Source organism: Malurus melanocephalus, unplaced genomic scaffold (genome assembly GCF_030028575.1).
Source record: "Malurus melanocephalus ecotype Western Australia unplaced genomic scaffold, MMel_1.1 scaffold_185, whole genome shotgun sequence".
NCBI classification, from domain to species: domain Eukaryota; kingdom Metazoa; phylum Chordata; class Aves; order Passeriformes; family Maluridae; genus Malurus; species Malurus melanocephalus.
In genome coordinates, this window is record NW_026623417.1 from 886585 (window position 1) to 911530 (window position 24946).

The window sequence follows — 24946 nt, forward strand, 5'->3', positions numbered from 1 at the left end:
AAGGAAATACTTAGTAAAATCAAAAAGGCTGTTTATCTCAGTATTCATAACAGTGGCCAAAAGTGAATACCTAAGAAAGAATGCAAGTACAGGGCAAGCATGCAGCAATAACTTTCCAGAACACCCTCCCAGTCTCCAGCGATTTCCAATTCACAAAACTAATAGAAAGATTTATGTGAAAGATGATCATGCACAATGCCTATTGTTAGAGCAATAGCTCTTACCCAATATCAGTTAAATAGTCCAAATTCTAAAAATTATATTCATTCAGTAAAAGCTAATATGAATGAAACTRTTATTTCAGTGGTTGCACAGTTTGAAGCCTAAAATGTCTTTGGTGCACACCCCAAGCCAAAGAGCATGTTTCGTATCTCCACACAGAGCCTCATGGAAGGTTCTCTGCTGCAGGCTCAGGGCTCTGACACGGAGCCTCAGAGCTGCCCACAGACAGCACAGGGGCAGCTCCTGCCAGGGCTCACAGTGACCAAGAGTGACTCTGAAACTGCTTTTCACACAGGATGGACCTGTCTGAGCATGGCAAAGTGCCTGTTAAAATGGAYTGGAGCCTCACCAAAACATCCATACCCAGGGGTTGGGGTGAGACCGTGCATGCACACAGGTTTCCTGCAGCCTGTCACCAAGTCAGCAGGAGAACTGGAAGGTCTAGCAGAGCATCTGCCCCTCTGGCTGTTCACAGCCACAGAAACTTTTGAGCCCTTATTMCCTCCAATCTGTGAGGTCATTCTAAACATTATGAAATTGTTGGTCATGAGACTAAAAAGCTCTTCAGACTTTTTCCCAACATCTTGCAAAGTTGTGTTACAAGACTTTCCAAGGAATGAAGCTAGAAATAAAATTCCACAAACAGGTTTTGCTCTGAATGAGACCTGTCAGAGCTGCTGGAAAGGCACTGTTCCCACTGACCTGTCACAGCTTGTGCTAGGGAGGAGTTCAGTCTGTGCTGCTGTAACCCTCCAGCAATTAATGGAGGATCAACAGAATGCCATCTCCAGGAAAGAGAGAATGCACAAACTGCCTTTTTTTTTGGTGAAAATTGTTAAAAAAAATACACTTGTTTAGGCAGTGAGTGTTTGTATTGACTCAATTACTCCTTTCAGCTGAAGGAGTGCCTGTGACTGAGCTCCCAAATGCTTACAAGTTGAAGAGGGGTAGGCAGATTGTGTCAGGGTGCCCATGAATTATTCACTGTCTAGTCACTACAGTGTAATACAGTAATTGAGAGAGTGGAAAAACAAAACAACGAAATCCAATAAACCAACCAACTAACCAACCCATTCCTCCAACACAACAACAACAACAAAAAAAAAAAAAAAAAAAAAAAAAAAGCGCCAAAGAAAGGGACTTTTGTGTCATCCATGAATAAGCTGTATTTGCCAAAGCTGCCTGGACTTGACATCATCTATCAATATACTTGAAATATACTTATTTCAAACTGTATACAAATCATAATATGATTTCAACTAGTCTTAGATCAGTGGCTGCAACTTTTTCATACAGAAAATCCTCGAACTCCTTCATACAGAAAACACTCAGAGTTACCACCAGGACCCAGCTGGGGTTTAACCTTCAGCCATGCACATCAGCATCAAATCAGGACAGGACTACAGTTTGCAATCTGACAGATGTTATCAGAGAACAGTACTCCCTCACCTTGAAAGACAGTTGCTTCAAAATCTCCCCAGTTTTGTTTCAGTAGTTATAGGTAGGAGASACAAGATCAGGTTCCACCCTCTGAAGGACTTCCTCACATCACAGGCATCCCCAGCAGGAACCTTACAGACCTCCTGCTTCCTGATGCTCTGCTCTATGACTGTTTTCCTGCCCCTACTTGAAAGAGCAGCCATTAAATTATTTTACCTTATCCACAGCACCAGTTGGAATATAATTCTGGGTAAGAAGTCTCCATAATTCAGGCATTTGAAATCAGTTCTATACCAAGAACTGGATAGCAAATGGATAGCAAATTACACTATTCTGACAAGAATGTATTTCTGTGCTATTTATCATTTGATACAGCTATAGCCCTCAAAAGAACACATATGCAGACTCATATACCAACAAGGGGCCCCATCCTCCTTCAAAAGGTAAGAAAATGTTCATTTAAATCATGTTTATTGGTGGTCATCTAGGACATATGAGTGCTTCCAGTGTACTCTTTTTAGAGTCAAAACAGCAAATCATCTTCTATACACAACTAAGTCATCACTCATCAGTTGTATGTCAAAGTAAAATCTATTTTGCTCTTTCTCAGGCTAATTATTTCAGAAGCATCTGCAACAGGGAGCAGCTATTCATCTGAACAATTTGGCTCATGTTTGGTGGATCAGGTTTGGTTTTCATTTAAAGAATTTCTTTTTCAGTCTGTAATGTTACAGAAATAAACATTAAAAGCTCAAAAAAAAAAAAAAGAATCAGTTGCAGAAAATGATCAAAGCTATGGTTATTTAGGTTCCCTTTTCTTACAGGATGGTTACAACCACATTAGCAATGGTTTTCATTCTTTTGTTTTCCTTCATTACAGTTGTCCAAGTCATTAGGGTGTGAATGACCTGTGCCCCAGAAGTCATGGCAGACCAGGCTGGTCTTTGCCCATTTATCATCTCAGCACCTTTCAGCCATCAGGATCTACTTACTGAGGGGATGCTGCATATAGACTTTCCATTTTCTTTTTTCTCTTATCTGCTCCTGCACAATTTCCCATTTCTCACCTACACCTAAGGAGTGTAATTACCTACTTTATTTTGACGACTTTATGAGACAACTTTAGTTCTGCTAACTGAAAGAATGATTAAATTTTGGGTTAGGAACTATTTTGGATTTTCAGCATAATGACTAAAGCATACTAGTGACAACTAAGTCTAAACCATGGGTTCAAATGAGTAAGTGTGCTSAGATGAGGCTGTCAAATGAAGGAAAACATTGTGCCATTAAGAAAACAAATGACTACAAGAGCATTATAATAAACAAACAGCAATGTGTTTGTTACAGATCTTTGAAAGTTATTGTGCTTTCATTCCTCCTGATAAGCAARCTGAGACTTGCAGTAATAAACATGTTCAAATAACCGTAACTTGAGTGAGACTTACACAATCTAATCCTCCAGGAATTACTCACGTACATAATGTTAATAACGTATGTAAACTTTTGCAGCACCAGAACCCCAGTTTGTGCATTATGCACATCACATCATAAATTGTGTTATGCAAGCACCATTTCCAGTATTTTCACATCTTATTTTCTGTCAGYCTGTTAGCACACATTTTTGTTGGTATCTAATACAGACACTATTAAAAGAGAAAAGACAGACATCCACTCACAATGAAGTGTAGGCAAGGGCTCCTAAGACTTTGCTGGGCTGCAATTTCCTTGGTTCAGTATGGAAAATCTGGCTGGGTTAAAAAAAATTTCATTTGGACTTCAGCCTGAGAAGGTTTGGCAAAATTCCTGGTTTATAGAATTTCTGCTGCCTGCTCCTTGTCTTCCACGTAGTGCAATGCTTCAGAACCTTAAAGACTTTTGCTTTAGTAATTGTTTTTACAGACTTCTTGATAATGCCAATTAATTGATTCTCATGTGATTTAGTTCTTACTGCTTATAGCATGTCATTAATGATTAAGTTCAAAATCGCTTGTTAATGGATTATTTGAATAATATTTAATTTAGTCTACTCTATATATTTAACTTCTAGATAATGCTAAAAGTCATAATAAGAAAATTACCTGCAAATGTTTGGAACATATGAAAATCTACTGCCTCTGCTCAAGGAGACTAKAAAAATATTCACTGTGATACCAAAYCTTMATAAAAGTCTGYATTTCTATTTCGAGTCAATTTTACTTGACAAGATGTGACAAGTCCAAGCTAATATTGTTGAATATCATATCCAACATCTCAGCTGCTTAATAATTTATTTTATTGAGTATGAGATTTTCTGTGAGCAAATCCATTATATGAATCATGATAATAATGCAAAAACCTAACTATGATCACATCTTGGTTGGGATAAAAAATTAAGCACTACCTAGCTTGTCCTTTAAGCTTTCTTACTACAACATGATTTCTTGAGATAGAAAGTATAAAAAGTAAGAAAAGTAAAAGTAAGTAAATAAAAGTAAAAATAAGAAGGAATAACCCTCTGTATTTGGTCCTCACTTTCAGGAGTAACACAATAAGAATATCAAAACATAATGTGATGACTGAGGTCACAGTGACCATGAAATATTACCTTAGGATATTGGAAGAATTAGGATAGGAAGAAGGATTATGAAAGAAATTAAACCAATTAAATTCACTTCAGCAATGAAATTTCCAATGAACTTACATAAYTGGCTTTAAGTTTTTAAGGAAAACTTAYCAAAGGTGAAAAGGCATTAAGGAGWGYTCATAATAYTTTAAAAAACCMAATACAAAGGAGGYAAATCCTAAAAAGAACCCCATCACACCAACACAGCACAACAACAAAACCATCATTATGAAGAAAGGGTATTAAATTATCCTAAATCTTGGATTCCAAAGACAAGATGGAATGCACAGTAAATATTTGAAACATGCTGTAACAAAAGGTCAAATAAACTATTTATAAACAGATATAAATATGTATATCTATAAATATCCTCACAAATACATGTTTAAATCATAACTAACATAGTTGTATGAGAAACAAACTGAATAAAAATATATCCACATAAAACGGGACAAGAGATAGCCAGCATGATTCAGGCTTAGTAGCTTTTTTAATTRCAAGAACAATTAAATACTGAAATATATTGCCTGGGGAATGACTACTGTTCAAAGTCTTTGGAAAACATTAGAAAGCCATCTGCCAGAAGGGCTGTTAGGGGAAGGGAAGAGAGAGGATTAGCCTGAGGAAAGGAGAAGGATTAGAAGCTTTCTATCTGAGATTCTTGCAGCCCTACAGTTCAATCTTCATTGTCACTAATTCCATCAGGTTTGAGTGGTATTCTGGGCCCTTAAGAGCAAAACCCATCATCTCACTTATTGTGTTTCTGTGAATCTGTAGCTCTCCATCATATTCATCTCAGTACACAATGAAGGGTGAAACTAGTCCATCTCCTCAGTATCTGATAGCCCTGCTGGTATGGTAGGGAAAGAACTGGACAGAGGATGAGAAGGACATGGCTTACTACAGACAGGGGCTGGAGAGAATTTCACGTAGGAGGGAAAATAAGGAGGGACTTTCTGTGTTTTGTATAAGGATAAAGTTTCACAAGTGCTTGTGAAATGCATTCATTGGTGTAATACCACTGCACACAAAAGGAYTGTGCACATTGTTCACTGAGCAGGGACCTCCTTTTCAAATATCTGATCAAAGGACCTAAAAGTTGGATTTCTGCTGGAATAACAACGAAATATGTGAAGGGCTTTAAAATTATTATTTTCCTGAAGGAAATTCCTCTTGCAGTTTGTAAGAACTTGTCCACAAGGGTAAAAGGCCTGGGAAAACTCAAGCTTAACTTAGGCACCAAAGCAATATAGCACTAACTATGTCACCATTCTACCACTACAAACAAGCCTTGCAACTTGTTATGCTTCATGTACCTGAAAGTTTTTTGTAGTTTTTAATACTTTTCAGAGAAAAAGTGTGCTGTTTGCCAGGCAATAGAATTTTGAACAGCAGCAATATTTAGGCAACAGTTTTTTGTTTGACTCTATTAAATGGCAAGTAAGTAATGAAGAGCCAAAATATCCCAATTATTTTTATAATGTTTCTTATTTTGCTTACTGTTTGCTATGAATTTCGGGTGTCCTTGAATCCTTWAGAGTGCAGCTGGCTAAAATAGCAACCCATTTCTTGATTAATGCAGACAACAGTGCAAAGCTAGAGGGCAATCCCAAAGTTCCTTGCATATCCCTCATCTTACCTTTCATCTGCTGTGCACAGTGGTGGCCCTAGTGCATTGCAGCCAAGGAAGACAGCCAAGGCTGAAACTGCCAAGTCCCCCTGTGATAAAACTACTAAACATCCTAAACTGTCTAGCCTTGGAGCAGCAGGGTCCTGGAAACCAGCARAATTTCTTGTCCTGCCTCACTTCCCCTTACTCTGAGCTCTCTCTGAGGGATATGGAAAATACCTCAAGACAATCAGCCACATAAAGATTTTGGAATGCAGTCACAGAATCATTATTGTCACTATTTCCTAAACCATTTGCAGCTTGACAACTCTCCTAAGTATCTATAACTACCCTTAAATATGTGCAAACCCATAAAAGTTTCTTTKACATGACTGYCATAGTTTACTTTAGGAAAAGACCTTCATAATCTAAAAGACCCTTCCAATAACAATGAAAGCTTCTTATATGCAACACATGCATTTGAAAGCTGAAGTACTTTAAATATCTATATTTAAGTGTACATAACATAAAATTTACTGTAAACATGCTAGTACCTGAAAATTCACATTTCCGTCTGAAAAGAGGTTTGTTTGGATACAAATGGAAAGGCAATAATAAGTTTTCATGTTTTTCTATCATTTACTATTTGTCACTTTTCTGAAAAGCTTTTCAGGTACAAATCTCATACAATCCTTACCCAAAATCAGTGATACCATTCGTGCTAATGTACAATAGCTAAATCTGTCCATGCTTGTAACTTGTGTAGTGTTACTATGAGAATTTGCAATAATTTCCTAGAGAAATGAGGCCTTTTTCCCGAATCAGAGAGAAATTTCCAGTCTCTTTTTGTTTAAGTGTGATCACTGATTGAAAATCAGCACTCATAGAATACAAGTTAGTGTACCATCAGCACATAGCTACTAGGAATTAGCCACGCCATTCTTGACCACAAACCTATAAAATCGAAACAGCCAAGTTTCATGGACAGCTGATATTTAGAGTTGAAATAAAAAGTATGCTGCAGTCCCCCAGATCCAGGCTGACAGGTCTTTCTTAATTGTGTGCTGGTATAAAAATAATCACCAGATATTACGCAGAAGAATTCAAATGAAATTTAACATCACATCTTCAACTGTCAAAGTCATAGTTTCTATATAAAAACCTTAAGCATTTGGGAGCTTTTTGTTTTTACAGTATGATTCCCATGAGAAGTTCAAAGACAGAACCAAATTTTGTTATCAATTACATTTTTTTTTGGTTTCATGTTGAATGCCATGTTGGCTTCAGTTGATGGTAAGCACTCTAGCATTTTTCCTTTGTGTTCCCATGAAAACATGAGGTCCATCATGAAAGCTGGTAATGAAAACATTCCATGCACAAACTGCAATTATCTCATTGCTACACTGAGATAATGCATATTCCTCAGCTGTGGATTCCCTATAACTCAATAATGAAAATAGTAAAGTGACTTTTTAGACTGAACAGTTTGAGAACTTGACTGGGGAGTAACCAATTATTTTTCAAATGCTATCAATTACAATTCATCAAGTATTACTTCATGTCTTCTTTTTTTTTCTTTTTTTCAATTGGAATACTATGCACATTTTGCACCTGTGAGGTGTAAAGAACAAAAAGTAGAAAAGCGTGCTATTAGATGTTACCATTCCTGGCTGAATTACTCTCAGTTCTGTTAGTTTTTATGTCCCATCACTAAATCCAAGCATATGGCTCAGTCTGTACTCCTATGCACCTGTCACCAGATTGGCTAAAGATGACTTAGGGTGTATTCAGAGGCTCTCAGTATTTCAATACTCTGTTTACTAGGGTGCTTTTAAGAATCCAACCTAATACATAAAGAATGAACTYAATCCCTGTCTAAATTTATTAATTATCCAGTCTTGTTTGAGCATACTGCTGCTGATGGCTACAGCACACAGCAGTGCTGCAAGACTAACAGGTGAATTTACAATCTAGAAATATGAATTGAAAAGACCAAATCAAAAATGCAATGAAATTTTACTGTTTAAAATATTCCCCCTTGAACATCTCAACACAAGAGCAACATACCCAYTGTTAAAAAAATATTGGTGTTGAGTAAGCACTTGGTGGGTTTTCATTAAAAAAGGAGTGATGTCTAGCAAATTGCTGATTAGACAGGAGCAGTAGTAACAAGAAAAACCCCGAACATGAAACAAAACAGCACAGACAGATTTGGACATAAATAACTCAATATTAGTTTACCTGGAAGACAAAAAATAGGACAGCACAGMTGGCGATTTCAGGCTCACTTTGAGCAGTTTTTGTCTTTTTTCATTTTTTTAACAAAAGGGATTAGGATGCTTCTTTTGCAAAACTCAGAGCAAATATTTAAAGCTAAGTGACTATTTTTCAAGGATTTTGTTTTCTCAATCATAAAATGGAAGAAAACAACCCTTTAGTACCAAACAACATATCAAGAAACATCAATGCATCTCTAAGTGCTAGCAAGTTGTCACCATACCTCTATTACTGCATTTTTGATAGGCAAAACCAAACTCAAAATACTTCAGAAGAAAGTCTAAAGGCAAGAAAAAGGGCGAACAATGATCCAGTTTATCATTATGAAGATAAATACTGATTCATTTTTTAGTGCATTTCATACCATATATTGTACATTATATTGCATACTACATAAATATATAGAACACTTGTGCATGTGTATTACTTTATGCATTCAATAAATACATGTGTATTTTATTTTTGTTTACATACACATGAACACATAGATATTAATCCCATTTCTAAGTTAATGTCTGTGTCCTCTTATTTTCTCCATTTATCTCTTTAAAAAATGAAGAAAAGTGGAATTTCATGAAAAATAACATTCTTCCGTATTCATTTCAGTGGGGAGTAAATAGCCATGAATGACCTTCTTGTCTTTACCTTTGATTTTTAAATGTTTCTTGGCACTTTAACAAATGGTTCACCACACTTCAACTGAAAGGGAAGAAGATGTCAGTGACATGATGGATGCTTTTTACTATAACTGTGAGTAGAAAGAATACATTTAGCACCATGTAATCTCATTAATCTTTTAATACTACTTCTGAATATTGAATTGKTAGAATATATTGCTAAGAATACAGATTTCAAACTGAGTTAACAAGTTAAAATTTCTGAAAAGACACATAGTATTTTCCTTTAAAAGTTTATAATGAAGCAAATCTGACAAGATTTTGTTCCTAAATCTGTACTGGAATTTACTCTTGGTCTTGGATATAGAAATGAGTCAACGTTTCCTGACAATGTTAGGGAATACATGTTATGCTGCAACATTCAAGTAACTTCATAGTGATGACAACATGAAACAGTTCTTGACAGAAAGTACTATCTATAAAGAAGTGTCATTAAGCTCATATGCAATAAATTATATTTTTATAGAAAGTTTATAATAACGGCATCATTTAATGGTTAAAAGACATATTTTGGGAGTGAGAAAAATGGGGTTTGCTTTTTTTGTGGAAGGACCCTCTGGTAGATGGAAGCATTTCCTTTATTTTGGATCCAAGCTTCATTTAATATCCAATCCACTGTTTTTTCCCACATCCTTTTGCAACTGAAACATACTAATGGGAGATGACAGACAGACTTATATAAGTCACTTGGGACCAGCTCCAAAATAAACTTTGATGCCTTAAATTAGATGCCACTACAACAAACCATRGTCAACAATCCCTCAGAGATGTCTATGTCATTTTTTTCCTTTTTGACCTGAAACCACATCCGCCATTAAGTCTTTTGGCATCCATACATTCAAAATTTCTGATCTTTCTATAAGGTAACTCATTAATTTCCACAAATAAAAAGCCCCAAAGGACTTCTGTGAAAGTGATATTTTATTAGAATAAAAGATTGAGTCTTCCACTATTGCCAAACCAGTATGAGCATGCAAAGCACACAAAGAGGCCTGACAGAATGACCAAGTTCACAAGGGAAAGTTGACCCATATTTCTTTYCTATATAACAAGTGTTACATTCTCTGCTCCCTTACCTGCTTTTCTTACCAAAAAAAGTCTTTGCACACATTCTTCCTCCCTTTTTGTCCTTTGTTTAGTCAGTTCTATCTGTGCAAGTGGAGCACAGGCAGGTAAGAGTGCTAGCAAACCCCGATGGTGACACAGCAGTGACACGCAGCTGACACAGTCAGTGTGAGTTACTATTATATGTTAAATGTTCTATGAAAGCAATATTCACATTGCTCTTTCATGTTTGCATTCTGTTCGCAGCTCCTAGCCCCCAATACAAGGCTGCTACGCATTCCAAATGCACAGCTGAGCTATTCTAACACAGAGACTGGCATTTTCAAAGGAAACAAACCTTCTTTACCACCCTTTGCATTCTGCTGCTTAAGGAAAATGAAAGGGTTACCTTAGTTCACCCTTCAGTGATGTCCACTTTCTCCTTTTGCAGTGAGTCAAAGCACTGTGATTTTATTGCTAATTTCCGTTGAACTATTAATATTATATTTTGGAATTTTTTACGCTTTTTTCTTTTCTTGTTTCCTTTGCTGGCCTGTTCCACAGCTCCCCACCCTTTCATTTTTGTCTCCTAGATGTGGCTAGCCTGAAAAATACTTTTGAAAGTAGCTCATTTTATCCAAAAATGTGGGGGCTTTTTTCCCCTGATCACACACTCTCCRCTGACCTTCCCCTCTTTTCTGTCCTTACAGCCAGGTTTACAAAAGTCTGGCCAACACTTCTGCTGCATTCAATGGATGAATTCTTTTCAAATAGGCAATAGGCACACTGCAGGCATATTAGGGTGGCAGTTCTTAGATGAGAACATGCAAATTCTTTAATTCTCTTAATCTACCTTTTTCAGATTGACAATCTGTTTTGATCTTTCCAACATGGACATAAACAATGTATTTTCAGATTACAGAAATTTTTTACAAAGTCTYCCACATAAACAGAGAGATTTTTACTTTCAATATGTAGGATTCTCTAACCATAATAGTGTCAAAACCCTTATCATTAATTTTTATTTGCTAAATTAATTCGCTAAACTGAAACTGTGAATTTCCAATCTATAAAACAAATGATGAAATAGGGATTGAGAGACAAAAGAAGTGGGGAAAATATATATTTTCTACTTTGATCAGAAGAGAAAGAGACACAGGACCTTTGTCTCCATGGCCTCACTGTAACTTTAGTTCAATGGGATTCCAAGGAATATGGGAAGATTTATTAATCCCCCAAGGCCTGTAAAATGGCTATTTTTCCCTTCTTCAACCTCTCTTGGARGCAGGGTTCTTCATTTTCTACAATTCTCTTAAGAGCTGAGGCAGTGGAATTTTAGGCTTCAGTCTTAATAAAGGAATTCTTTTCCCTGGGGTATACAGCAATGGGAAGAGGTACAGGAAAGTTCAAATTCAAAATGAATAGAATCATKTCACATATTTTTTGATTGTTATCTAGTCCAGGTGACTGGAGAACACTGACAGTTAATTCAATAACATGGCATCAATACAAAAATAAGTGTATTTCTGATATCAAGGTGTATATATCTCACTAATGAGATTTTAATTTAAAACGACAATTCACTTCCATACTGCCAAAGTGCATTGAAAAGATTTATTTRTACACCTAATGAACCGTAACATAGGGAAGTACAAAGTAGTATATTACTCTGTGGAGCTCCCATGAGTTCTACATCCCTAATTTTTACTCTACTCAATGGTAATTAATTCTGATCATTTACTTTGACAGCTTTCTGTCAGACTGCCAGGTGCAATCTGTAAAATACACAGAAAAGCTACAACATTGAGATTCATACACTCTAAATGTAAAACATTGAAGTAAAAAACAGAAAATCTATTTGATTTATGACTAAAAATGCAAAAATACAGGGTCAGTTTTTTCCCATGGACTTATGCCTAGATTAAACTAATTTGGACACGCAAACGTTAGTGATTTTATTGGGCAGATCCAAGAAAATTCAATGCTTCAAGGGGCTCAAGTTCAGTAGCTATCATTCTGTGCTAGAAGTTAGCTGTACATGTAAAATGGCAAGCATTGTTATTTACCAAAAAGTAGCAAAATTCTTATTTGGCTGATTAATGCTTARTCATTGCCTATTTCCTACAAAAATTTCAATATACAATTTGCCTTCCTTAGTATGTCTAGCAGCTATAAATTATACTTCAAAGCAACTTGCAGAGTGTCTATATACTTCATCATGACATTTCACTTAAAAAACCAACTCAGTAAACGTATATGGCTGCATTATTTCCTCTTCAGAAAATCTGGTCTAATTTATATGATCATAATCCAACTCCCTGCTCAAATCTTCCATCAGATGGCTCCATCAGGAAGCCTGAATTTGTCTCAGAGGTGACGTAAAATTTTTCAGTCTGGAAACACAGATTTAACACCTCTGCTTGAGGCCACGATTCTGAGCATGAAAGGTGTGTGCCCCTGGGCTGTTATCTACAACTTTTTTCCGTTCTCCCAACATAAATTCAGCCACATGCTTCTCTCTGAGCCGCTAACTTCCATTTCTAGTCTTGTACAGAGATTCACAGGTTTCATCATAGCAACAGTCTCTAATACTATTTGAAGGATTCCCCGATTATTTCCAGGACAAACTACACTGTGTAATTGCTTTCAGAGTTTTTCCTTCTCAGCCACCACAACACATCTGCTGCATGGCTCAGGACAGGGCCCTCAGAAAGGTCACATTAATAATTTATCTTTGGCTGAAAATCACCTACTAACAGCACTAACAGTGCCAATTAACCTGCAATTCAGCAACTCATTTGGGTAGCCTTCTCCGTTTACTACTTCACCAAAGTCAATTTGTGCAGCTGAAATCAGAATCAGGGTTTCAGTAAGTGAAGGATTACAAGCAAGCATCAAACTGCCTTTTATGAGCTGAAAACCCATAATGACAAAGAAGAGCTCACAGAGAAGAGAGACGATTGTAAAGTATGCTTGTACCCTGTGCTGCCTTGAGCCAGCAGCCACCWAAAAGGGTTTTTGGCCAACGCTCTAACACACTGGTTCCAGTTTTTAAGAAGYCCTCAAACAGATCCTGAGAGGATTTGTAGGGAGACATTAGTAAATAATAACTGCAGAGATCAGTTCAACAAATGATTAACAAGATAGAAAAGACATCTAAACCATCAGGCACAGGCTAAAGATTAACCTTCCCAATGAAAAGGGTGGTGATGGGAGACAACTCCATGTGGATAGGAGCATGGAGGAGAGTGGGAATTTGGATGGAAGATCCGAAGATCAAGACAAGAAGTTTGAACTCACTAGGATTGGAATTGGTGAAAGTTCAAGAAAAATGTGTGATGATCACAAGTTATCTGTCAGACATTACTATGCAGCATTTTGTTCCCTTTGAGGAAAAAAAAAAWTAGAACCTTTTTTTGGATCTGGATTGGAGACTTGAGTTTGCAGGACCATAAGTACAAAGAGCTCGTCAAGCTAATAACRAGATTATTTTATTTTCCCCTCTCATATTCTCCCTTTCACCTTCTGAAAAATAAGTCTATCAACACAGCAAGAAATTAACATGAAATTGCATACACTTTCCAGCTGAAATCACCCGCTGAATGTGTGTGATTTGATTATGGCACCTCTCAGTCCAGATCCAGGAACATTGGTTACACACAGTATACATAAGCACGGAGCAGATAAACAGCAGATTCCTCACAGTAAAGAGTAAAGCAGAGATGACTATAAGCATTAACGAAATTCCTAATATAACAAAAAATAATTTCCCTAGATATTTGCATTCCATTCACCTGAAACAAATGGGAGTTATCCAGAACTAGTCAGGGTCAGAATGTAGGTTCTACTGAGTTTAAGCACAATGCAATTTTTAAGTTAATTTAAGTTTAGTTTTTGTTTGAGCTTGGAAATAATGGAGGCTAGGGGAACTTCAGTTTCAGAGCTTTTGTCTGACTTGGCCCATTTAATCCTTTAATTGGATATTGAATTTTCTAAGTATAAAACCAGAAACTGCACATGCTTCTCAAAGAAACACATGGAAAAAATAGTGTGTGTGTGTAGAATTGATATAAATCAGCGGACTTTAGAAAATAATTTTAAAGTACAAGAAAGTGTTCACAAAGAATTTTGCTCCTTTTTTTAGTAGAAAAATAGAATCCAGAAATACTTAGCTGTATTATTTTATGCTAACACAGATGACACAGCTGACAACATTTAATGAGTTTCCCAATATTTATTTCAAAGTAGGGTTTTACAGCTTGAAATGAATACCAGTGCTGGCAGGTGTCAAGACTCAATAGCAATTTACTTTCAGAGTAGCAATGAAAATTACACACTTGAATTTTACAAAGAAAAGAACAGCAGTAAAATATGTACTGACAGTAGTATGAAGTTTGCAAGAAGTGTAACAGCTTGGCTTCCTGATATATGTGGTTTATCCAGCAAAACAAAACTTTTGTGACTAGCACTGACTGCCGAGTATTTAAATTTAGCTCCAGGATTCAACACTATAATTGCTTAAAAGCTCACTGTGTTCCAGAGCCTATTTTGCTCTGGTTCAGCATTTCTCTACATTCTTTTTACTAAATTGAACATTGAATAGGAAATCTTCCAATCACAGCACAAGTTTGCTCATTCTGATAAAATAGAAATCAGTAAAATAGATAATTCCCTTACTTATTACATATCAATGTTGAGAGAAAGTTAAAGCCTCATTTAAGAGTAAAACCTTGCAGAAAAGTTAGAAGTCTGTACCATTATTAATAGTACAGACTTCAGTATAAAGTATAAAATTATAATTATGTTGGGTTTTAATTTAAAAAGTAATTACATATGTATACTTACTCTGAAAAAGGAGAAAGTCCACACAAGATATTTGACATTYGTAAAAATGTACTACTAACCCCAAACAAAAAATAGAAACCAGAGAAATACTAAGACTAAAAACTAATGGAAACTAGGGACAATCTAAAACTGAATTCAGACATATAAAATCTTCTTCATAGGCAGAGGGAATTTTTGGCATTTCAGACCAGTAGGGTAACTCCCCTGCATAAAGGCTCAGGTTAGTGGAAAGGAAAATACAGACTACAATCCAGCAAAGATTTAAAACACATGCTTAACTTCACGCACCTAAATAGCCCCATTAATGTGAAGTTAAGCATGTGTGCATGTTTTTGTAGGATCATACTCAAGTGATACCCCTTTGATGAATGTTTCTTCCTGTGTTAGCAGGGAATGGTGTTTTGATCAGACCAGCATGGGGTTAAGCGCCCTTTATCTTTCTATTCTCCACTTCTAGGACGCTACTACGTTGGTGAGTGTGAGGATGAGGATGAGAGGCAACACCCAGCCCTGAAGGTACGCAAATTTGGGTTAAGAGGAACCTCTAACACAGCTGAAGCTGGAGGTCTGACTGTAGCATTTGTATCCTGTGAGCTCCAGAGCTGCTCCAGCTTGCAAAAAAATTCCTGACAAAATGTTCTAGATGTTTTTTTCATAAATTATATCTAGTCATTGATATGGAAGCAGCTCTGCTGATATCCAGATTAATCTTGTTTTGCTAAGAATATACCAATCATTTTAATTTCTTATCCTCTCTCACATACGATAAGAGGCCCATTTGTATATATACTCAGACAATTTTTTTTTGCAGTTTGGATTTTAATTTCAACAGTGATTGCAAAAAGCTGCATAATATATCACACTGAACAACTGTGAGCCTAAGCTGAGCTGCATTTAAACATGTCTGACTGGAAGTTTCTTTAGGCATGGTCACTACAATAAGACCAACAYAGCCATCTGCGTGACAGGAGTGGTGTCACAACAGTTCTGTGCAGAAAAAAACAAATAAGGACGCAGGGAAGCTGTTTTCTTTGACAGTGCAACTTCCAGTTCCTCAAGGCCCTTTGACAGGTTAATTCTAGAGGCTCTTTGCCATCAGAGTAATCATATCTAATAAATGCATTAGGATGTGGGCATTCTTCAATTCATTTTCCGCTCAGTTAAACAAACACAAAGAAAGATTCTGTCATTTGCCCAAGCAGTCACTAATTCAGCAATAGGSAGGAACAGACTTTCCAAGTTCCTATTCTCATTTTAGAAGCAGTTAAGGAGGTTGTATTTCTTCCCATCATTTATGGAAAAATATACTTTGTTACACTTCTTCCAAGCAGAAGTTTATAACTGCATATAACTACTGTATAGACTGTTCTAGAAAGACACACAGCTTGACTGTATACATCAGAGAGGTAGCCACACCTGCTTCCTAAAATGGAGAAGAATTCAAAACATACGAAGTATATCAGGTTAGAATGTAAAAGAAAATGTAACAAAAGGACAAAAGGAATTCACCCTAGATCTTTTGTTCAAGAAAACAAACTGAGGATTTGCTGTAAGTAATCAATGGCTGAGTAAAATATTGTCAAAACCTGAACTGATTCAGAATAGAAAGCTGAGAATTTGTCTGAACAAAAAAAATCTTTATTTTTCCTCCTTAAATGATGTTTTAATATTCCATATATTGTTTCAACTAAAAATGGATTTGGATATATTTAAGAATGAAATTGCATTAAACCTAGCAACTRACTCATGCATCACTTAAGATGTAATATCCCTGAATTATGGTTTGGGATCACTTTGCATATTCCTAATTTTAGAGCTAACAACCCTTCCAGTTTTTGTTATCACCTTGTTATTTTCCATTCTTCCTTCCTGATGTTGTGGTGACTAAAAAAATATGTGATTAGAAAATAGTAGCCTTTCATACTTCAATTGCCTGACTTCCCCTGGGGGAGTGGATTACTGCATCATAATACTGATATCTTTTAGTTAATGCTGTGGGCTTCATTCAACTTCAAAGCAAAGATATTAAAGGCTCGTTTTCCACTACAAGGCAGGTGTATTTTTATTAGCTCTTTCTCAAAATTGCTATGACTTCACTTGTGGATACCCCGCCAACAGCCATTATTGAAAGCTGGACTATAATTGCTACGGAACATGCAACGTCTGAAGCACTAAACCAGCGTTACTGCAATCCTCCAACGATTGACTGAAACCAAGTGTTACATCATTAAAGCTGAATTACAACACACCCATGGCGTGTTTTCCATGTGTGCTATTTTAAACAATAGTAAAGAAAAACCTGGCTATAAATTCACAGATCCCCAATTTGTTCAAAATCCATGAACAATGAGGGCTGTCTGACAGGCTCTGTTGGCTCCATTTTAGTCAGAAATGTCACGCACCATAATTAAATGTCTGTTTGGCTTTTATTGGAGATGGAAATGCTAGCTTTAGTTATAAATTTAAACAACCTGTCACAAGGGGAGACTCCACATTTATATAGTTTAGGAAAGTTTAGCATTGTAATTGCTCCAGGAAAGACAAATAAACTAATGGAAACTATTCTATTTTTTAATTGGCTTAGCATCAGAAAAAAATACGCTAATAGGATTATGGTATAGCTTTCATCTGGTTTGAACTGAGTTCTTTGCTTTGGTAGATAGTTGGTGCACTAGTACTTTCCAATGYTACTGCTTAATTTCCATGCAGGAATTAACTGAAGACTACAGTGATCACAGCTTCTAAGTTAGGAGAAGATGCCACTGAGAAGCAGCAACAAAATACAATCAGTATTCTACAAAAAGGTTTWGTTCAATTCTGCACAGTTCACCCTGATGCTGCACAAGTGGAAATATTCTGCCATCACCTTGGTATGCGGAGACCATTATAGTTTAAGCAAATCCTTCAATTTTTCTACTCAGCTTCAGAAATTTTACAGTGCCCAGATTCCAGTGGAAAATATTTGATCACTCATATGCTTGGATAGAAATTTGTCACCTGGAATAGAAATCAGGATAAACCTGCCAGCATCCTTATGCAGACAGGCTCTGCAAATATATACTAGGCAAGATCTCTGCCAAATAACTTGTGTCTGGCCAATTCCGCCTTTCAAATAGTCTGTGAATGCCAGTTGCCAATAAAGATTCATTATACCACGTAGAGTTAAATATTATTTTAGCTTTTGCATCTACAGTTYTAAACTTACACAGTAGCAATTCATTTGCTCTCCACATATTACCTGTCTGCAAGTTTCTGTGCAGTAGCCAATCACAACACTCACACTTCTCACTAGCACCTAAACAATATACGTCTTTTACTTAAAATAGATCAGTCAGATGTAAACATTTCCAAGTTATGTTTTTCACTCACACACCAAGTATGTAGTATAGCTATTTTAAATAGCAGTAYCAAATGTAAATCTTCACAGTGGATGTTATAATTACCTAAGACTTTTCCTGCTACATTGCTTTTCAAAATGCTAATCATTTCTTCCAAGTTCTATAATCTATTTAAATGCACCCCAATGTATAATATCTTCGACTCCTGAAAATGCATGCATATTTTAAATTAATGTTAAAAAAGAAAAATAATAGTGATCATAGTGAAAAAAAATCATAGCCATTCCCTAAGGTGGCGGATCATCCAGAATAGTCCCGAATCATGCAGAGTTAAAGGTATTAAAAAATGAAAACATTTTCAAAAGGAGTGTGTACTACTTTCACCATAAATATTTGACTATGCATCTTCACTCTGTCTCTTTCAGAAAAAGCCAAACAACTCAGATTATCTCACTTGAGGATGCTACTTGCTTTTTCAAAATTGCACCAAACTTTCTGCTATGAAACTTCTCAAGCATTTGTGTTGATTTGATTTTAAATTTCATTTTACCACTGTTTTCACTGATTAGAAGAAATACACAAGAACTGCCCGGTCAATAGACACTAACACTGGATTCCTAGAACCATGTGATAGCAACATGGTTTATCCAGTAAATCAAAAATATTATGGAAAAAAAGATTATTATAAATGGTATTGCTTTCTCTCTTCCTTGCTTTCGTTATATTGTATCTTTTCATCACTATTGTATCCAACTTCATCACTATTTTTCTTCACTTCTCACATAAAGTCTTCCAGTGTCCTTACGTCTCACTAGCACTTGAGTTATTTCAGTTCTCTCCTGAAAYTTTTCTTTATTATTGCTCATATACAACTTCAGATTTCCTATGGAATTAGTTATTTCCTTCTTTCTGGACATGTTTTTAAACACTAAGGTTTATTTTAGAAGGCCCTCTTCTGTATGAAGAGAGCTAATAAAGTTTTGCACAGATTCAAGGGAAGTGTCTGTATGTTTTTGCATGCAATAGTCATGACAGTTAATGGCAAAGATTTAAATCCTATTTAGCACCCTGATCTTTAATTCTTCTGGCTATTGATAAGTCACAAATATTGTTCACTGAATTCTCAACTCCAATCCTGCTCTTGCAGAAAACATTGGTGGCTGAACAATCACCGTATCACAGATAAATCCTCTCTGACAATAGTAAAGTCTGTTTGTAGTGCTAGAGCACTTCACAGCTGCATGACCAGAAAACTTAACTTTCATGGATTCCAAAAGCCAAAAAAAGTCTCACCATCATGACTAAAAAGGATACATCTATCTTCTGTTGTGTATCTGATCAGATTTCTTTAATGAAATATATTTCTATAATTTCTGCTTTTATTCAATAAGATCTATTTGTAGATCTTGAATAAACAWAGCTTATTTTAAGCCTTTATGAAGGATCCAGTAACATCAAGTTTTTAGCCATCTTATATAGCTCAGATACACCATTCTTGTGCAAGCTTTTTCCTCATTCTGTGCTTTTCTASATTTCATTAACCCCATCACAAATTCTACCATCTCCGTGCAGATCCCCCTCTTTTCTTCAAGTCTCGTCCCCATCCCCATCCCCCCACCATAAAAATTCCATCTGACCCAATATTATTGTGTAYTTGAACGTTAGCTTAGGACAAATATACTTATCTCTTCTATTTCCAAATAAATCTTACCTCCTTTCCCCATATTTCTAGATATTATCACTGTTTATATGTCATCCTCGAATCCCACCTCTCCTTAGATTTCCCACATCCCCATCCACAGGCTCTTTTCTAACACACCAGAGATAATCAGTCCTATTCATTCATGCATCTAGGATTCTCATCCAGGCTCTTGTCTTCTCATATCTCCCATGTAGCAACYCTCTCTGCCAAAACCTTTACATCTCACTTATGCCTATCCAGAGTGCTACTGAAATAAAAGGGTCTTAGACTGCCCCTTTGGATAAGTGCTTATTCTCTCTGTATATTTCCATTACCTGCCTTTTCAAAAGTAAGGTAGTTTCCAACATTGTAAGGATCTTTACAACACATCTCTCTCTTGCCTGAGCTACTTCTGGTATTTTTCTTTATGAATATGCTCAATTTTCAGACAAATGCTTTGTGATTGGTCCTAATATTTGTCTACTTTATCTGCTGCCTTTCATCTCATGTTTACATTTTACATGGCTGGACAAAGGACTTTGTTGTGGGACTTGACAGTACCTTGTATAGAAGTTAGAATGCCTGGATGCCAACTAGTTTGACTTCAGAGCTAATAAAGGAAATATTTATGCTTAAGTAGCACATTGGAAGCACTGAATGTTGTGATGAAATGTTTTGCTACGTGCAGACCAGCCTCTCATTAGTACATTAAAATCCTAATTTCCTACAACAGAGTCAATGGACAGCATGATGCTTCAGGACCTCCTTAATACAGCAAAGGTCAAAACCACACAACTGTTTTAAATGAGATTCCTAAAGCACTAAATAAACAATTGAAAACTATTTTCCTCTCTAAATATTTTGAATCAGAAGTTATAAAAAATTTCATATTTGAAAAGCCTTTTTTTTAACCACATTGGTCAGAAGAACCTCTTGGAGATATTTCTCTGTGCATATAACAACACATATAAGGTAAATATAATTCTTCGCMCTGCTGCAGAGATTTGTTTACATTGACAATGCCACAGGTTGGTTTTTTTTTCAATTATCTCATCAGGGAGAGTAAATAAAACTAYGAAAACAAGTCATTAAACTACTAAATTTCATCTGTTAATAAGGCAATCTATTCTTCTGGTCAGCAACATACTTCAAAGTGCATATTCAACCAGAATTTTTCAATAAATAAAACAATGATGTGTTTCATGTGATGCTAAGCATTATTTTTAAATTAAGCAGTAAGAAAATGCTGAAGGTCCAGAGATCTGGCATTAYTTAAAAATTACTGTACACGAATAGTTACACGTGCATAATTATATAATTGCACTTGATGGCAGTAATAGCACATAGAGAAGACTATTAATAGTTTGYAAAATCTGCAGAAATCTCGTGAGGGCAATCCTCCAGAAGTATGAAAACGTGGCTCTTGGTACAGAATATATTTTAGTTTTACCTTTCAGTATGACAATTACCATGAAAGMAAGGATCAAAGGCAAATGGCACAGCTGGCAGCTTGAGAACAATTTAAGAGGTGTACTGGCAATAGCTTTTTGGTTTCAGTGAGATGGACTGCATTAACTGTAATAGGGAAACGATGGTGGAGAAAAGTCATACAGCATTCTCGCCTGGCATTAGWACAACATTAGCTGAACTTGCAATTTTGATGACTTCATAAAAATTTCAAGGAAGAAAACTTATGCTAATGAATATTAACAATAGCAATGACTCCTCTGTAATTCAGACACAAAATCCAACACCACATTTAAGCTTAAATAACTGATTCAGGAACCCATGGAAGAAATAAGGTTAGYATGTGCCTGTAGTACATCTGACCATGATTCTATGACCTTGTCACCAAACTACAAAGAGATAATCTGCCTGCAAGGACTTTTCTAAAGACTTTAGAAATCAGGGAATCTGGGCTGGAAAGATGTAAAATTATTAACTGCAGATTATACCCATACCATACACAAGGTTCTTCTCTCATTTCCCTGTCTCCTTGGAAAATTTGAGTTCTACAATATTGTGAGCATGGGTTCACATAAGCAACTTCTAATCATTTAGATCCTTAAGAAATGAAGTAATAACAGACTTTGAGAGTGTACAGATCCTCCCTGCTTTCCCTCTTTACCCTAATTCTGTCACAGAACATTGCAGGTACCCTTTGGACCAGTTGTGCCCTGCATSGACTAGGGAGGGTCTGTGTCTGCCATCCCCCAATCCCCCATGACATTTATTTCCTCTACACTTTTTATCTTTCCAACAAAGAATAATGTTTCATTTGATAATATACCTGACAGACATAAATTTTCACATCTTTCCCCTAAAGGACATCACACTTTGGACTAAAGGCACCACCCCTGTCTCAGTTTTTCTTCAAATAGGTAGAAAAGCGCATYAAGCCTAGCTTGTTTCTTAGCAATTAAGCTAACAACACGGTTCCCTTTCAACAACAGTTTTCCAAGGATGATTTACATTCCAAAAACTCTGTCTAGGCCAAGAGGCAAACATTTGTCTACACATGGACACTTCTGAAAATCAGAATCTCTGGTGCCAAGTCTATCATGGGTTCTCTGAAATTGTGGGCATATAGGACTAAATATGCTTCTGTGTAGGCTTTATTAGTATGGATTACTGTACAAAGCAAAATAAAATCATAAAGATCATGTGATTTAGTCTCCAAAAATATCAAAACAAAAGAGTAGAGGATGCAAGGCAGGCAGATTAGCCAGGCAGAATTTATTCAGACTGTCCAGGAAAAATGGACCARTTTTGCCTGCATGCTGCTTTCACAGCTATTATTTTTGTTACTTTTGCAATCTGATGCTTTTGATTTTTATTTGATGCTAATAAGTTCTGAAAGCCAGAGAGCTTGCAAAGCCAAAAAAATAAACCTGGATCCACTAAAGAACCTGTTTTCTTCCTTCCTAACTCTCCACTAGCCAGGAGTTCATTAGAAGGAGCAGATTTGATTAATTTAGTGGACTTAGACATTTTATAAATACTTGGCAGAAATTAGCAATTATTTAGAAGGTGACAAATAGTTCAACAAGAGACTTGAAAACATCAAATTATGGTTATACCAACTTATATAAAAATCAAGGCTATGGAACAATATTGGYTTTATCACTAATCTTAATCAGAGTACTCTAGAATTCTTTATGTGTTTCGAGTGAGCTACCCTTGAGCAATGTCTAATGACGGGAAAAAAATCAGTGTGAAAAAGCTGACCTGAATCCAAGGTGCTAATGTTCTACCAATACCCAGGGCTGTGTTAAAACTAGACAGTGTTTGCTTTTTCCAATATCCAGTTTCACTCTGTTAATGAAAAGCYTCTTATTTCCAACAGCAAGATCTTCAGATAGCCACTTAGACGAAACACTCACTKATCACACTCTGCTCTTAGAAGCAGAGATGGGACAACTAAATCAAAGGATTTTTTTTCCTTGTAATGTGTTATTTCAAGATTAATGAACTCTCACCAAGTTGAAGATTTTGGACTCCATTTTAAACTGAGAAGTTTGAGTGAGATGCTTTTGTTTCCAGCAATAATTTGTTCTGCTATTTGAGTGTTCTAATTGTATAACAGTGGGGTGAAAAAAACCTCAAAGTGAAATAAGTGTATCAACCCAGGCAGGATAAAACATTCTAACTACCCACCTCCAATGTCCCACCTGTTTGTGTTTGTCTTAACATTTTGTAAAAGAAGTGATTTCCACTTTTCATAGATCTCAAAATATTTTGTAGGTTTTATTCTACTTTGATTTGGTTAGGGAAATAGAAAATAAAGTTTTCCCTAATCCTCTCCATTTTCCTTTAGCATCTTTTCATTTCTCACACATAGAAAAAAAAAAAAAAAAGCAAAAGTAATAAAAAGGAAGAGAAGGACTAAGGAATACTGTATCCTTCTGCATCCTTTTATTTAGCTAATTCTCAACTTTTTTCAGTGCTTGTTAAAACATTTCAAAGCATATGCTATGTTTTTTTAGTGAACTGTACATTTCAGACTGCTATCCAGAGGGCAAGGCAAATTCCAGCAAGTTATATGTAGCCTAATTTTCAAAATTTATGAAGGTCTTCTCAGTTGTTGGTATCTTTGTAACACATTTTTAGGTCCAATTCGCAAGCCTGATGATGAATTCCTGCTTTTTAGATGTTTTACAGTCTGAGGAYACAGTTTAATAAGCCTCAGATAACCCCAGGAGCTAATTACCACCCATGCACATAGCATGGAAGATGCATTTGAAATGGAATTAGTTTAGAGCAACACTTTCATTAGAAGCAAAGATGGCCCAAAAACATTACAATTATACTACTGAACACTTCTCATTCTGCACTAGAATGTTCTCGGCTGAAAATGAAAAAGAACTTAAAAAAATAAGTATACATAAAAACTTCTTGAGTTATTTCTACATAAGGCAATTGTTTAATGGATTTCACTTCTAAGCCTGGAAAAAAATTGAACATTAATTTAACCACAATGATGGCAACTCTATTTACTGCTTACACAGTGAGCAGAAGTGAGACAGACCCTTTTATGTATGCACAATGACAGGCATCTTCCCTAAAATGTTATAAGTTAACTAGGCTGGTCTCAGAAGGAAGTGGAAAGAGATATGAAGTAAGTATAAAACAATGGCCAGACTCTGCCTTTCTGTTTCACTACCTCTTCTAGCTGTTTCACTACCACTTCTAGCTGTATCTGACCACTCTTTTGAGGCAAACTACATGAGGCCAACAAGAGGAGAAATTAATAGATCTAGAGATTTACAGTCACATGTGCAATAAATTCAGGTAATACCTAAGGACAWAATATAGCATCCTTTTCTCCACAAAACATAAAATCTGCAATGTTCGAATGAAGGCCAGGCATCTTCAAGCGTATTAGCTTCCAATCAGCAAAATAAACAACCTATTCAAACATTTCATGGTTTCCACATGAAGATAAACCAAACAAATTCTGTCAGGACAGATGTGATCTCTCCCAGACTCTGTAGGGGGTTGCTGCATTATTTTGCCTTGGTTTCAAGTGAAAGCTAGCACTTTACATTTACTTTTTTTCTCATAACACCTATTTCCAACTTTTAAACATACAAAATGTTTTGTGTGTTCTGCATTTTGTAATCAGTTGTTAAACAYAGCATTTGCTAATCTTCTTTCATCAGGCAATTTTTATTTGGCATTGGCAGGAGAAGGAAATTTTAAAACATTCCT

At 36.0% G+C, this 24946-nt stretch overlaps 1 protein-coding gene across 2 annotated transcripts in view; it reads right to left on the bottom strand.

The window, feature by feature from the left end:
* AGMO (alkylglycerol monooxygenase) overlaps positions 1-24946 on the bottom strand; it is a 183792-nt gene that overhangs the window by 44550 nt on the left and 114296 nt on the right. The window contains exon 13 of one of the 2 annotated variants that reach the window (XM_057373098.1): positions 8390-8430. The exons of the other annotated variant lie outside the window; for it this stretch is intronic. Within the exon in view, the coding sequence (XP_057229081.1) occupies positions 8419-8430 (12 nt within the window). The 3' untranslated portion in view covers positions 8390-8418. Of the gene's footprint in view, positions 1-8389; positions 8431-24946 lie in introns of those variants that run through there. 2 annotated transcript variants of the gene reach the window in all.